The sequence below is a fragment of the Thunnus albacares genome, chromosome 9, assembly GCF_914725855.1.
Source record: "Thunnus albacares chromosome 9, fThuAlb1.1, whole genome shotgun sequence".
Classification (NCBI taxonomy): Eukaryota; Metazoa; Chordata; class Actinopteri; order Scombriformes; family Scombridae; genus Thunnus; species Thunnus albacares.
In genome coordinates this window covers 13,781,796-13,795,188 of record NC_058114.1, presented here as the reverse complement: position 1 = coordinate 13,795,188, position 13,393 = coordinate 13,781,796, and the positions used below count along the sequence as shown (strand labels likewise).

The window sequence follows — 13,393 nt, the reverse complement described above, 5'->3', positions numbered from 1 at the left end:
AAATCACAGGTTTCTAGTGTAATAATGAAAGTCTTTGTAAATGTAAAAATTAATGTCTTTGTGACTTATTTACTGTGAAACTTCAAGATGGCAGCTCAAAATGTGAATAACTGTCCTTTCAGCCTCACTACTAGGACAAATACTGGGTACTGTTTTTTTCACTGTTATAGGTTTGTGTAGCGAGTAACCAACAGTCTGGTCAATAATAAAGGTAAAATATTAAATATTCATAATTTTTTTTCTGTCCTGAGTTTTTATATGATAACTGCAAGAAGAGCAATCATATTCTTATCTGTTTAATAACGCAGTAAGCCCACCACACAACTGAAAGAATACCCTTTATGTTATATTATTTGTTATATGATGGACACACTGTAGGTTGCAAGTCTAATAAGAATTCAGTATGTCCAATCACAGCATGTCTGGGCTCACCAAAACAAGACAAGTCTGCAAACAAACATAAAAACAGACAGAGTGAGTCATATGTAATTCACTTTCAAGATGAAAAAGTGATGTGATTTAGTCTGGGAACTCGAAGGATGATTTCTGCTCCTCTCCCAGACAGAAAAATCACCCTGGAAGCCTGGGGGAACAGCCACAAAGTGTGACTGAGCACCAAACGAACGGAGAGAGGCTTTCATTGAGAATACTACAGACCCAGAACAGAGGAAACTGTTAACGTTCAGCAACTTGAAGGTGCGACAGACATAAATATTTTCATAAATAATGTAGAGGGATTTTTTTTTTCCATCTTCAGTGCTTCAGTGGGCTCAGTGCTTTGCTGTTTTCCACCAAACTTGCCTGAAAATGTACATGTGAAGTATGTACCTCAGTGTGACTACCAGAGCAACAGCTTTCTCCTATTTTATACTAAGGAATTTTCCTGTTTCTTCTGAACACAGTGTTTTTATAACCACCAGAGGACACTTTGTGACTAGATCAATACAGGATCAGTGTCTAGGTTTTATGTTTTGTTTTAGATCAACAATGTGCTAAAGTCCTTGACATCTATTGGGAATGTGATGGTATGTCGAGGGATATATTAGTGATGCTTGTTGCAGCCACTTAGAATCAATATGCATATCTATTTGAGCGAGATACCAAACCTCCAAATGACTAAAAGAGAAAATTACATAGCCATAACCTAATGCAGAGCTAGAAAGGTTGAGGTTAATTAAGACTGCAATGTTTGAAATAATAGAGGCAGAAGTGCATCCGCGCACAGAATGCCAGGAGTGCTGGCAGTAGGCTCGGTTTGACTGCAGGTGTGTGTTCACTTAGCAAGTCAGACAGATGGGTCAGCAATTGAGGAGCTTGTATTTAAGAGGACTGAGACATGCCCAGGCTCGCTCTCCCCTTCTCTCTGTCGTGCGCTGGCAGCCCCCAAACGGTGACAAATTTGATACCGAGCCTCATCGTTCACTGTCCGTTTTGGTGCTGACAGAATGGTAGAGGGAGGGCGGGAGAGGGAAGAGAGACGGCCAAACGAGTTAACAGATGACTGCTTGAGCCAAAGACAGAAAGAGGGAGGCAGTTAAGAGATCGATCAAGAGAAAAAGAGACTTCATTGTTGCCAAGGAAGTGGCTGGCGTAGGCGAGCTATATAAAACTGCTGTATATATATATATATATATATATGACACAAATTGCTCAAATGAAATTGGAGTGGAGCGGAAATAAAATCACCGACCTGAAAATGCAGTGCAGCAATGTTAACACTTTAAATATGAGCTCAATACTTCAGGGCTTAAGTGAACTCAAAGTTGTATTTTATCTAAAGACTTGACTTTGACTTTCTTACTTCACATGTTTTGGAAACAGGTAATCCAATGTATGTTTTCAGGACTTGAACTGTTTGTTCAAACTTAGCCTAGTTGCAACGTGAGTGTTAAACCAAATGGAGATTTACGCATCACTAAATTAAAAACCGGTTGCACCACACAAACTAGTTTTTATGTAAAGGTTAGTTTTGACTTAATATTTACACCTAACTGCCAGGTGGAAGTGTTGTGTAAGCTAGCTGAATGAACCAACTGACAAAGCTAACTTTAGCTTTTTTCATATCTGACCCATTTAGATTGAGAAGTAAATGGAATAGTCAACATATCAAACCTGAGACTACACATCACATTCACAGAACAAAAAAACACCCTAAACCTCAAATTACAAAGCTTTAAGCCATTAATATTAAACTAAATGACCAAATAACAACAGTTAGCTTAGCATAATGGGCTATTACCCTCTCACTGTCAACTGTAAATACTCACAAAGAATTGGTAGTTAAGTTTATCTTATCTTTTTGCACCTAACACTGATGTTTTACAAAGTTATCTTACAGCTTGTGATGCTACATTAACTTCCTGGTTACATAGGTGGTTGCTTATTATTGGACAGCGCTACAGATGTTTCCTAGTAACCGTCGTACACACTACTAAAGAGATTACTAAAGACATCTGTTCAGTAAATTAATTCCAGACAACATATGACACTTTTTTATAGGAAGAAAACACTATCTAGATCTTTATGTAGTCACTGTTTAGACGTAACACTAAAGCCAGAAGAAGCCACTAAATCTAGCTATAAAGCTGACCTGGCACATGCAGGAAGGCCACAACAAGCCAAGAGAAAAAGTTTTGGTCACTACCAAAAATTAACAAGCCTTTTACCGAACCGTTAGAGTGGATGAGAAAACTTAGATAACGTCAGGGAGGGAAAAAAAATCTCACAAGTCATGTGCCATTTGTGATAACCACACGCATCGAAGGAGTGTTAAGCCTCCCTTCTTACTCAGACTGAGTTATAGTGAGGGAGCCTGAATGGGATCAGTATGACTGCTGTTGGGACTGAATCAATGCTGCAGTGGTTATGAGACGATCTCTGTAACCACTATGCTCGTCCAACACCCCAAAAAGAAATGAAAATGTTGGTGCGAGAGACAAAGAGAGAGAGGAAGGAAGAAAAGTAGACAGGCAGAAAGAGAGAGAGAGAGAGAAAGAGAGAAAGAGAGAAAGAGAGAGTGTGCCTGTCTCATTGGCCCAGCTGTTCTCTTTCACATTCCTCTGATTCTCTGTGTGTGTGGTGCTGCACTGTCGATTTTGTCAACTCGAATTAGAAGAGTGGAGCACTCTTCTTTATCGGACTGGGACAAGTGTAGTGGAGACGCTCCCTTGAGCATTGGGTTGGGTGGAGGGAAGACTGCTAGAGCCCGGGCTACTGGTTCTTAAATTACGAGTGGCCACATGGGTAAAGCGGGAAGGCTGAAAATGGGAGAGAGGGAGAGACGTACTTCTGCAAACTGTCACCTCATAAATCTGACAGGCAGCCAAGTAGAGAGAAAGAACGGAAAAGGGACACACACACACACACACACAAAGAGGGAGAGGGAGGAAGAATTGAACAGGAAAATTAAGTGGAATGTATAGAAAAGAGACAAGGGGGGAGTTTCTTCCAGAGGACATTGTAGTTGGGCTCCCGTCCACAACCAACCCATGCCCTGTCAATTTCATGCTCAACAGCCCACAGGCAAAGAGGCAGTTTGCGTCAATGGATGGATGCGAGGGTATGGTTAGTGTCGGTAACAGATGGTGTGTAGCAGAGAACCAGACGCTGCTGTTATATTTCGATATGATCTATTACTTCATCCCTTCACAGGAGCAAACAGCCACAGCAGGAACGCTGTGAAGTTACCTCACTGCTGGTGAATCACACGTCGGATCAAACCTCTTCAAGTGGAGAGCGTCTACTATGGCCCCCCAAAGAGTAGGATAATGTGTGTGTGGTGATGATGATGGTGCAGTTTTAAGTGAAGGTTTGCATATGTTTTCTTTCACAGCTTGTTTCAAGGACACCGATTATTTTTAAATAGATTTTTATAAAGATAAAATATATTTAAATATATTATAATGATAATCATAATATTTAAATGTTCAAGTTTATGCCCCAATCTAAATCATCCTGAAACACCATGTCTAAACTGGTATTTACATAACTGCACAGAGCCCACATTGCCTCAGGTGTGCCTACATTACAATTAGTAATGCAATTTAGATGCACAAAGCCAAGAATTTATTAATCCTTAGTGAAGACTTCCAGCATCTCCATTCTGTTCCAGGTCATTACATAAGAATTTACAACCCAGAAATTGAACATTTTTTAGGCTTCTGTCCAGATTTTACTGCACAGATTTGAACCCTGTGGTCACAAGTTTATCTCTATTACATTTACTTCATCTAATTGCTACAGGACTTTCCACAAAACGTGCCAAAAAATGTACAAGTACAATATGTAAATCTACGTATATCCTTGATGTGTTTCGTTATTTTTCTGATTTACCAGTTTAATTGTTCACCAGAGTTTTTTCTATGCACTGGATGACATTTGGTGACTAATGCTGAACCTCCAAATTACTAAAAAAAGGAAATTAAATAGCTGTAACTTAATGCACAGCTAGAGAGGTTGAGGAGAAGGTTAATTAAGACTGCACTGTCTGAAATAATAGAGGCAGAAGTGCATCTACACACAGCATGCATGGAGTTCTGGCAGTAGACTCAGTTTGACTGCAGGTGTGCGTTCACTTCGTAAGTCAGACAGATGTCTGTACCGTCTTACCTGGGTAGCCATTTTGCCATAGTCAACCCAGCGCAGGGTGGCGAAGTTTGTGGATTCTGCACAGTTGAAGCCATGGTTGAAGCCAGCATGGTAGCCATAGGGAAAGGTGATCATAAACTCCCCTTCATTTTGAGTTATCTGATTATAGGAAAGAGAAAAAACAGAAAAAGGATTCACTGATTTAAGAATATAAAAAAAACCTAATGTGTGCATTTGTATAAATTACAAATAATGTATCAGTACACATTTACACAAATAAATGTTCTCATCTAATTCTTCTACTATAATTCTACTATTATTAATGAGTTTACAGTGTACAAGTGAAATTAATATAAAGGAATAAACATGGACTTAAACTCCACAGTTAAACTTTTCTCCAAACTTTTCTGACTTATGAGCAAAAGTAATTCATGACTGCTGCTGCCAGCGATGTTGACTGTCTTCCCATGAGCTCAGTGTTACTCTGAGATTTTTTTAAAATGTGAGGACAAGTTAAGCACATTCTTTTTTCTTTTTTTTTTTTTTTGTTCCCATGTGTTGCCCCAAAACTTAAACCGTATATCTGTGGCTGGCTGTGGATCTCAACTTCTCTGAAGCCTGGATCCAGGCAATCAAGAGACACATCAAGACAGGCAAGGTGACAGGCATGAGGCAAGAAACAGGAGTAGAGGCTGAGAACGGGAGATAAACTTCCTCAACTAAAAGGCAGCGGTTCAGATATCAAACAGCCCTTTTTGCTCTTGCAGGAATGCAAGAAGACGTTTTTATTTTTAAACATGAATCGAGAGCTGTACTGTAGGTGTGTAACAAGTAACATGTTCGCTGTGATAATGACGTCCTGAGGGGGGGAGTGAAGAGTTAAACGGGGTAGAGGGGAAACCCTCTGCTGACAGTGGAGAACTTTCTTTTCCTTCAACCTGTGAGGATTTATATTGCCTCCTGAGTACTTATAGAACAAAACCAGAAAGGTGAAAAATGGCAGTTAATTACCTATGACAGTCACGACACAAGAGCATTACTCATACAGTATCATTACTACAGCTAGTAATGTCTTCATCATCATTGTAACTATGTGACCAAAAGTGTGAGTGTGTGTCAATGTTAATAGTTAATAGGTTCATGTGTGGGGAGTATCAGAATCAGATGGAGAACATTTACAGTTCTTTAAATGAAAAAGATGATAGGTTTATGATGCAAAGACATTTTTTTCATAAGAATATATTCTGTAAACAAGCTCAACCATTGAATATAATGTTGATCTTCTTCTTTATTTTCCATTTCAGTATTGTTTGGTGGTCGTTAATGCCGTACTTGTTAAAGTGATGAAAATGATCGTGGCTTGTGTCCTGTAAATGATGTTATACTGAATAACATGAAAATTAGTGTCATTAGTCATGTTAGTCAACTGAAAAACGTAATAAGTACTTCACAAGTGTCATGTGACCAGGGTGAGAAAAAATGTGTTTTCTTCTTTGAGATGTTGAGCATGGCACTCAGGCTAGCAGTCGACAGAGGTGTTAAGTGCTAAGTGAACTTTGGATGACGAGTGACCCATTTTAAAAGTAGGCAAGCGGCTCCACGTTAATGCAAGCATCATGATTGACATCTGGCCGGAGTAATAATATAGAAAACTTGACTTGAAAACACGATTAATATGACGAACGCAGTGAATGAACACTTTTAATAGCATTTCCACTATTTTGTATCCAATTTTTTCCAATGGGAATCGATTAAAATGTCAGTTGCTCCTCACCCTATCAAAGGGGATGCCATATTTCTTCAGGATGGATGGAGATATCAGCGTCATCTTGTGGCGAAGGAAGGCGTCACAGCCTTGAGAACTGCCGGGGAAGAAGCCTGCAGAGACGTTGAGAAAAGGGCGTTTAGGGCGATTCACTGAAAATCCAGAGCTACTCAAATTATCTGATGAAACCATGAAAAACTACACTAACATTAAAACATTAGGCAGCCATACATGCTTTTAATACACTGTTTATCAAAAACTGAGCTTGATTCAAAATTAATAACACAATGACGGTCATATTGTCAAATTGCATCCAGAAAAAAAAAACAGATTACTTGTGTAAAAAATCAACAAAACTAAAAAAACAAACAAAAAAAATGCACCCTGCATAAAGCACAAAAAGCCAAATTAATGTGAGCAAACATTTCATGACAGGAAATCAGAAAACATGCTTACATATGTTGTGTAAACAGTCTAGTTACTCTAAAACCTCAATTCACATTCATTATGATCAGTCATCACATTTCCACACTACCTTCATTTTGAAACATGTATTGGAATAATTTTCAGTGTATATGTAAGAAATTATAAACCTGTTTAGTGATATGCATTGAGATACTTTTATTGACACTATTGGAGGAAAGTCTCAGTTGACAGGTAGGTATTTAGAGGATGCTGAGTATTGGTACGAATTGCCAACAAAAAGGTTTCCCCAAACGTAAACGTTGCTGTGTTTACCAGATTATTCTTAATTCCACAACCTGGAAAAGGAAACCAGGCTTTCTGTTGACACCGACATAAATGATATTACTGCCTAAAAGTGTGGAATAATCACATTTCCGTACAGCATGTAAATTTACTGATTGTGTGCCTCCCGGTTAGATTTCAGGGGAAATCTGCTGGATCGTGTTATGGCACAAAGAAACACTTCAGCACAAAACCGGAGCCGGGTGCTGTCACTTCCAAAAAAAAAAAATCATTATCACGTTCAGCGTGAGCGAAGAGAAAACCTTTGCCTGAAGAAGACCTGCTTTGCAGCGGGGAAACAATTGTGTGTTCTTTCATTTACTGTGTCACAATTAAAAGGAGGTCTGAAATTAAAAGTGCTTTAATTGTCTTTGTCCCTAAGGTCACCAATAAACACATTTACTTAACCACTCGAGTCGTGTATTGTGCAAACGTGGGATCAAAGCTACTATGTTCATAAGCAAAAGCGCGCTTGCATAGCTGCTGAAACTTGGCAATGTTACATTTTGTGGTGCTACAACATTACCCCACTTTCCTAAAAACACAGACTGCTCTGAGATCATAATATACCCCTCTGACATTTGGGGTTTTCTCTCTCTCTCTCTCTCTCTAAAACAAAGGTTCACTTTTGCTCTTGGTGCCAGAGAGACTCAGACGGCCTCTGCATAATCAAAAGCAAGAATTTCTCCTCCATCACTCACTCTCTAACTCTTTAGTGTCTATACCCGCCAGTGCCTCAAAGGGGGGTCCATCCAAGCCTCCACCCAGTTAAACTTTAATGTGACTGACAGTATAATCGGCGCCCATTTCATCCTTCATTTTCACTGCATTGTTTCAGCCTCTGTTCCACCCTACAAAGCAAGAGAGGGAGAGAGGGCCTCTATTCTCTCATCGCCTGCCTGCTTGTTGGAGCTGATAAAGGTGAATAATGTGCCGACAGAGCCTGGGTATTAATCCCCATTAAAATGCAGCTGGCTCTCTGAGCTCTCCGCGGGGTAATATTAACTTGAAGGCTTCATTCTGTCCTTTTGAGTTTGAAAATTAAGTTCCTGCCTCCAACCCTACACACCCTCCCATCCCGCCCCATCCACCCAAAAAAAGTCTGAAGCCATGACGGAAATAATGTGGAGATGAGGAGCGATAAGAACGGCGGCTGCTGTCGAGCCAAATGTTTGGAGAGGAGTTTTCAAGTAACAAGGCCGTTGTCTCAGCCCCATCAGGCATTCCTACTATACTCATAACGGTCTGTTTAGGACCTCATAAACAGTTAGCTGCCTGTGCTGACGATGGCTTTGATAGGTCAGTGGGTGCTTGTTAAATAACGTTGGCATTGCTTTCCTCCCACTGCCAGCTGCTTAGATAAGAAGAGAGAGGAAGGCTGCAATCTGACTGGCTGAAAGCTCAATGCCAGCATGAAAAGTGATAAGAAACGTCTACTGTATGTACATAATGATTGAAGCTCAACAGCATTTTATCTGATCTGAATCCAGTATTGAATTTGCCCCTTAAATACAAATCCTTTTGAATCCCTTATCAAATCTATTTAGCTTAAGCCTTTTAGCTAACATTTTCAGGAAAAACATCAAATAAAGTGGATGTTACACAAACCAATAAATTTAATCTTCAAATCAATTTCAATGCATTTTTTATTATTACTGCAATGCACCTCAGCTGTTGAGTTTAAGTTAGCTTCACTGGCTCAAGCTACTTTGGTTCAATTCAATTTTATTTATATAGCGCCAAATCATAACAAAAGGCATCTCAGGGCACTTTTCACATTGAGCAGGTCTAGACCGTACTCTTTAATTTACAGAGACCCAACAATTCCCCCATGAGCAAGCACTTGGCTACAGCAGTGAGGAGAAACTCCCCTTTAACAGGAAGAAACCTCAAGCAGAACCTGGCTCTAGGTGGGCGGCCATCTGCTTTGACCGGTTGGGCTGAGAGAGAAAGAAAGGGGGAGGAGGGGGGGGCGGAGGGGTGGACGTAGAGAAGCAGAACAACAACAGCAACAACAACGACAATAGATACATGACTAGCAGCAACGGCAGTCTGTGTCATGAAGAATATGTCAGCCTTAATAAATCAGACTTTATCTGATTATGTGATTACTGGAGGTCCACATTCAGAAGTATTGGTTGATAAACTTAAAATAATAACATGAAATGCCTAAATAGTGTAACTGGGAGATTTGACTACTGAAATTGGGCAATCAGCTGGGGAAGATTCACCACTCTCATTAACTTGTTTAATTGCAACAATGCAAAAAAGGATAAAAAGGGCACTCAAAGTTAAAATCTACTCGTAGTCAGTGTGAAGCACTTTGATATTTATGTCCCTTTAACGACAAAAGTGATTCTTTATCAGCAAAGACTTAATGTAACTTCAGTTTCTCACAGCAGACATGTGGAGTTGTCATTATCAGCACAGGTGGAAGTAATAACGCTAATTAAGGCTCCATTCAATTGATGTATGCCTGTAAGTCATCATGAAAAACACCAGGGCTGTGGAACTAAAGCTACTGAGTAGAAAGCAGCCATTATCAATGTTATTAATATCCACTGTGAAATTATGGTCTATTCTATTCAAGGTAATGGTTCCTTTTTATACTGATTATTTATATGTAGCGTTTTCCACAGGATTTCAACTGAAGTGTAAATCAGCCACTGATTAGAGGGCTAGGTTGAGGAGAAATGGGCCTCTCTCGCCGTTGATGATCGGGATTTAGATCTAGAACGTAGGTGTAACTAACAACATGAACAGTAACTGCGTGTCAACAGCATGTTATTATAAATCACCCTGTAAATTAGAATCTGGCTGAATCTTCTTATAAAAGTTTACATGTGCTCACTGCTGGAAGTTTGCCACTGATATTAACTGGATAGTTAATATTAACTATGCAAGAAGCTTAACAGTATTGTATTTCTCTGCATGTCATGTCACAGTGCGCCTTACATATGCCAGCCACTCCAGTATGAAAGAAGGACAGCAAGTGCACTGGAGATTATTGATTTGTTCTCAGCTCTTCACAACGACAAGGACAAACAGCATGTCTATATAATGCAGTTTGGATTGGGCGACATTCTCTCATCATCCCCGCATCGTCCACATCACTTTGAGCGACATGCAATACACAAGGTAATCCTCATTGATCAAAACAGGGATTGGAGAAGGAAGAGGACATGAGTGGTGAGGGGGGTAAAAAAATGGAGAGATGACTAAAGGCAGAATGGCTCAAGTGTAGTCAAGTATATATGAGATGTTGTCTGAGCCAGTCTTTAAACTGGTTCCAGTGTGTTTTATTTTGTCAAAATCTGCAATGGTCTTGTAGCTTGTGTTAAGAGAACGTATCTACTTAACATTACTGTGACTGGACTCGTTTGTGTGGGCTTTGTACTGTAGGTTTCCTCCAACTCTTTCCGCAGAACAGTTGCTTCTGCTGGCTTCCAGCTTCTCCTACAAATTCAGCATCTACAGCCCTCCTGATCTTTTAAGTGCGAGTGACTGCACACACTAAATGCTTCAAGCTGCTCTTCCTTCTCGAGCTCCATTTAAGCACAGCCAGGTGACAAAGAAATCTATGTTTTCGTACATGGTGTGTAAGTGGGATTTCAAAATTTCTCACCCACCAAATACATGAGAAAGATTTTTCACTGTGTGCCCCACAGCGTGCGCCACATTGTTTACCGTGAGGACCACTGCGTCTGCTATACAAGGTTGTTTACTGTGAGTGGGAAAGGCCTCTTAACAGTGTTGTGCATGCTGTGCTTAAGAGGAATGAGGCTGTGGTGTAGCTGAGAGGTGCTACTTTGCTTTCTATTCTCCTGTGCAAAGGAGAGCAGTAAGTGTGCTTTGGATATGTGCTAGTCTCTATTCTGTACATGTGAATGATTTTATGGTGTGGGTTGAAGAGTCTGAAGCACTTGCTCCTTCACTTGATCTGCATTACTGACATAAAATAAAATTAACAGACACAAACGGATGTTACTTGACAGCATCACGAGGGTCTCACCTTGTGCCAGCCTCTCCAGTCTCTTGCCATGCTCAGGTGGGACCGCATACCTGCAGACAAAGGAGAAACATGTGATCAGTTTAGTGATTTAGATTGGTCTGTTCTAAAGACAGTCTGTCTCATTAGCAGGAAGACAAAAGTCTGTCATCTGCAGCAACATCAACTACAAGGTATACTGCATCTTATCCTCTAACCTATTCAGTTCAATTTTCTGTATTTCCCACTTGCTCCAATATTTTTGTCTCAAACTCCATTTTTTGGTCTTATTTCTTTAGAACTTCTCACATGTGTATAAAATATTCTCTCAAAATTCTCTCAGATTTTTACATTTCATCTCAGTGTCTTTCATTGGTGATAATCTAGCAGGAATTTGGAGGTTTCATCCAGTCAAATCTACCCTTTTGATCTAATTGATTTCACTAATAGAGTACGTGAAAATGGAGGCTGTAGGCCTATCAGAATGCGGCATGACATGGCTGCCTTCTTGGCATTCAAAATATCATGAAACCAAACCAGTTTTTTTTTTCTAATGCCTCACTAAGAAACACTTCCAATGTTTACTCTGCTCTTCCCATGAAGGTGTGTTCAGAGTGAACTTAAAGCCAATTTCAAATGCAGCACAAATGCATAATTAGTCGATGCAAAGACAAAATTTCCATTTTTCCTGACTTAATGGATTTAACTGTTAACTTATTACAAGTTCTTGCAATCCAGAAATCGGTTGATCAATTTCATCAGGAAAAAAAAATCATAAATTTCCAAAATATGATTGCGTGTGTAGAATCTAAGACACAGTGAGCTGCATTTAAAGTGATTTCCAGTCAACTGCCCAACAAAGCTGCAACATACAGACCACTGTTCAATGAACAGAAGCCAGGGGGTTCAAGGTGTGAAGTCATTTAACTGTATTTTAGCACTAATAGTAGGATTTCAGCATGTTTGGGGTGAATAAACATGGACAACAAAAATTCCTCTAGTGGTCAAATCCATGCAAATTCCAGGAGGTAAAAAACTGTTGCATGTTCAGTCTGAACATACCTTAAGAAAGCCTTAAACAAGTTGTAATTTGAAGGGCAGAAGAAGGGGAAACAGGGAGCGTGATGGAAATGACCGGTGAAGGGCAGGACCAGCAGAAATGACTGTTCGGGGAGCACTGGGTTATTTTACAGCCCTCAGTGTTCCATGTTTAAGAAATTAAATTACCCATGACATACACCTAACCATCCCTGCCTCCTCTTCTCTCTTACACAGGCACACATGATGCATTCAGATCACTATTCTTGTCAGTGTCTGGTGAATATAGGCTTCACGTTTGCCATCATGTTGCTTTGGTCTGTTAGATTGTTTAGATCTAGTTTGTCTTTGTTACCGATTTGTTTTTCTAAAGCTCAGGTATCTCTGCATTGTCTGATCATATTTTATAGTGTTTTTCCTCCTCCCACTTTGCTTCAATTTTATTGCTGCGTGAATACAGCAGCCCTGTGGCCCTGTGGTTCTGTGTTGCCTTACAGGTGGAGCAAGGTGCCGACATTGCCAAGACGTCACAGTATTTTTGTACTGTTAATACATGAGGCATGCACTGTGAAGTATGTACATTCACACCAAATGTCAGATGCTACATTTAGAAAAGCGAGTTTATTTACAAAACAGAGTGGGAGGCAACCAGCAGAGCTCAAATCTGACCCGTTCATTTGTGAAGTTATTACAACCCTCTTTATTACAGCAATTCATTCCTGTGGGTTGCTTAACCCTTCGGAGACTTCAGGCAATGAACTATGGTAGAGGTAAAAAAAAAACCCTACATTTGTTCTTTCTTTCTCAAGCCTAAAACAGCCACATGGATGTTTGGAAGAAGAAAGAATAGCAAGAAAATAAGAAAGAAGTATGGAGAGATGGTGAGAGGCAACAATACTTACAGAGAGACAGAAAATGAATGAGCGAGAACATAATACAGAGAGAGAGAGGGAGAGATAAAAAAAAATAATAAACAAAAAGAAAAGTATAAGACAAAGTCAATTTCAGTCAAGACACGGTGCCACACTGCCACCTGTAGATGGAAGCTTAGAGCTTCACAGAGGTGCAGCATCTTTCAATGTTCTGTTACTCTAGGCAGGATTTACACAACGATCCAACATCAAAGACTCCTGACCAAAGTCCTCAACGCCATTTCAGAGCAAACAAGAGACATTCAATAATGAACTCATGCACTGAAATTCAGGTTATCATCTCAGAGTTATGACTCTTAGTGATAATTAGTCTTTAGTGACTAAATATGCCGTTAA

At 39.8% G+C, this 13,393-nt stretch overlaps 1 protein-coding gene across 1 annotated transcript in view; it reads right to left on the bottom strand.

The window, feature by feature from the left end:
- Positions 1-13,393, bottom strand: part of kdm4b (lysine (K)-specific demethylase 4B) — a 57,003-nt gene that overhangs the window by 25,705 nt on the left and 17,905 nt on the right. Inside the window, exons 6-8 of the mRNA XM_044361140.1 lie at positions 11,112-11,161; positions 6,362-6,465; positions 4,609-4,746 (exon numbers count right to left, since the gene is read on the bottom strand). Of these exons, the coding sequence (XP_044217075.1) occupies positions 4,609-4,746; positions 6,362-6,465; positions 11,112-11,161 (292 nt within the window). The remainder of the gene's footprint in view (positions 1-4,608; positions 4,747-6,361; positions 6,466-11,111; positions 11,162-13,393) is intronic.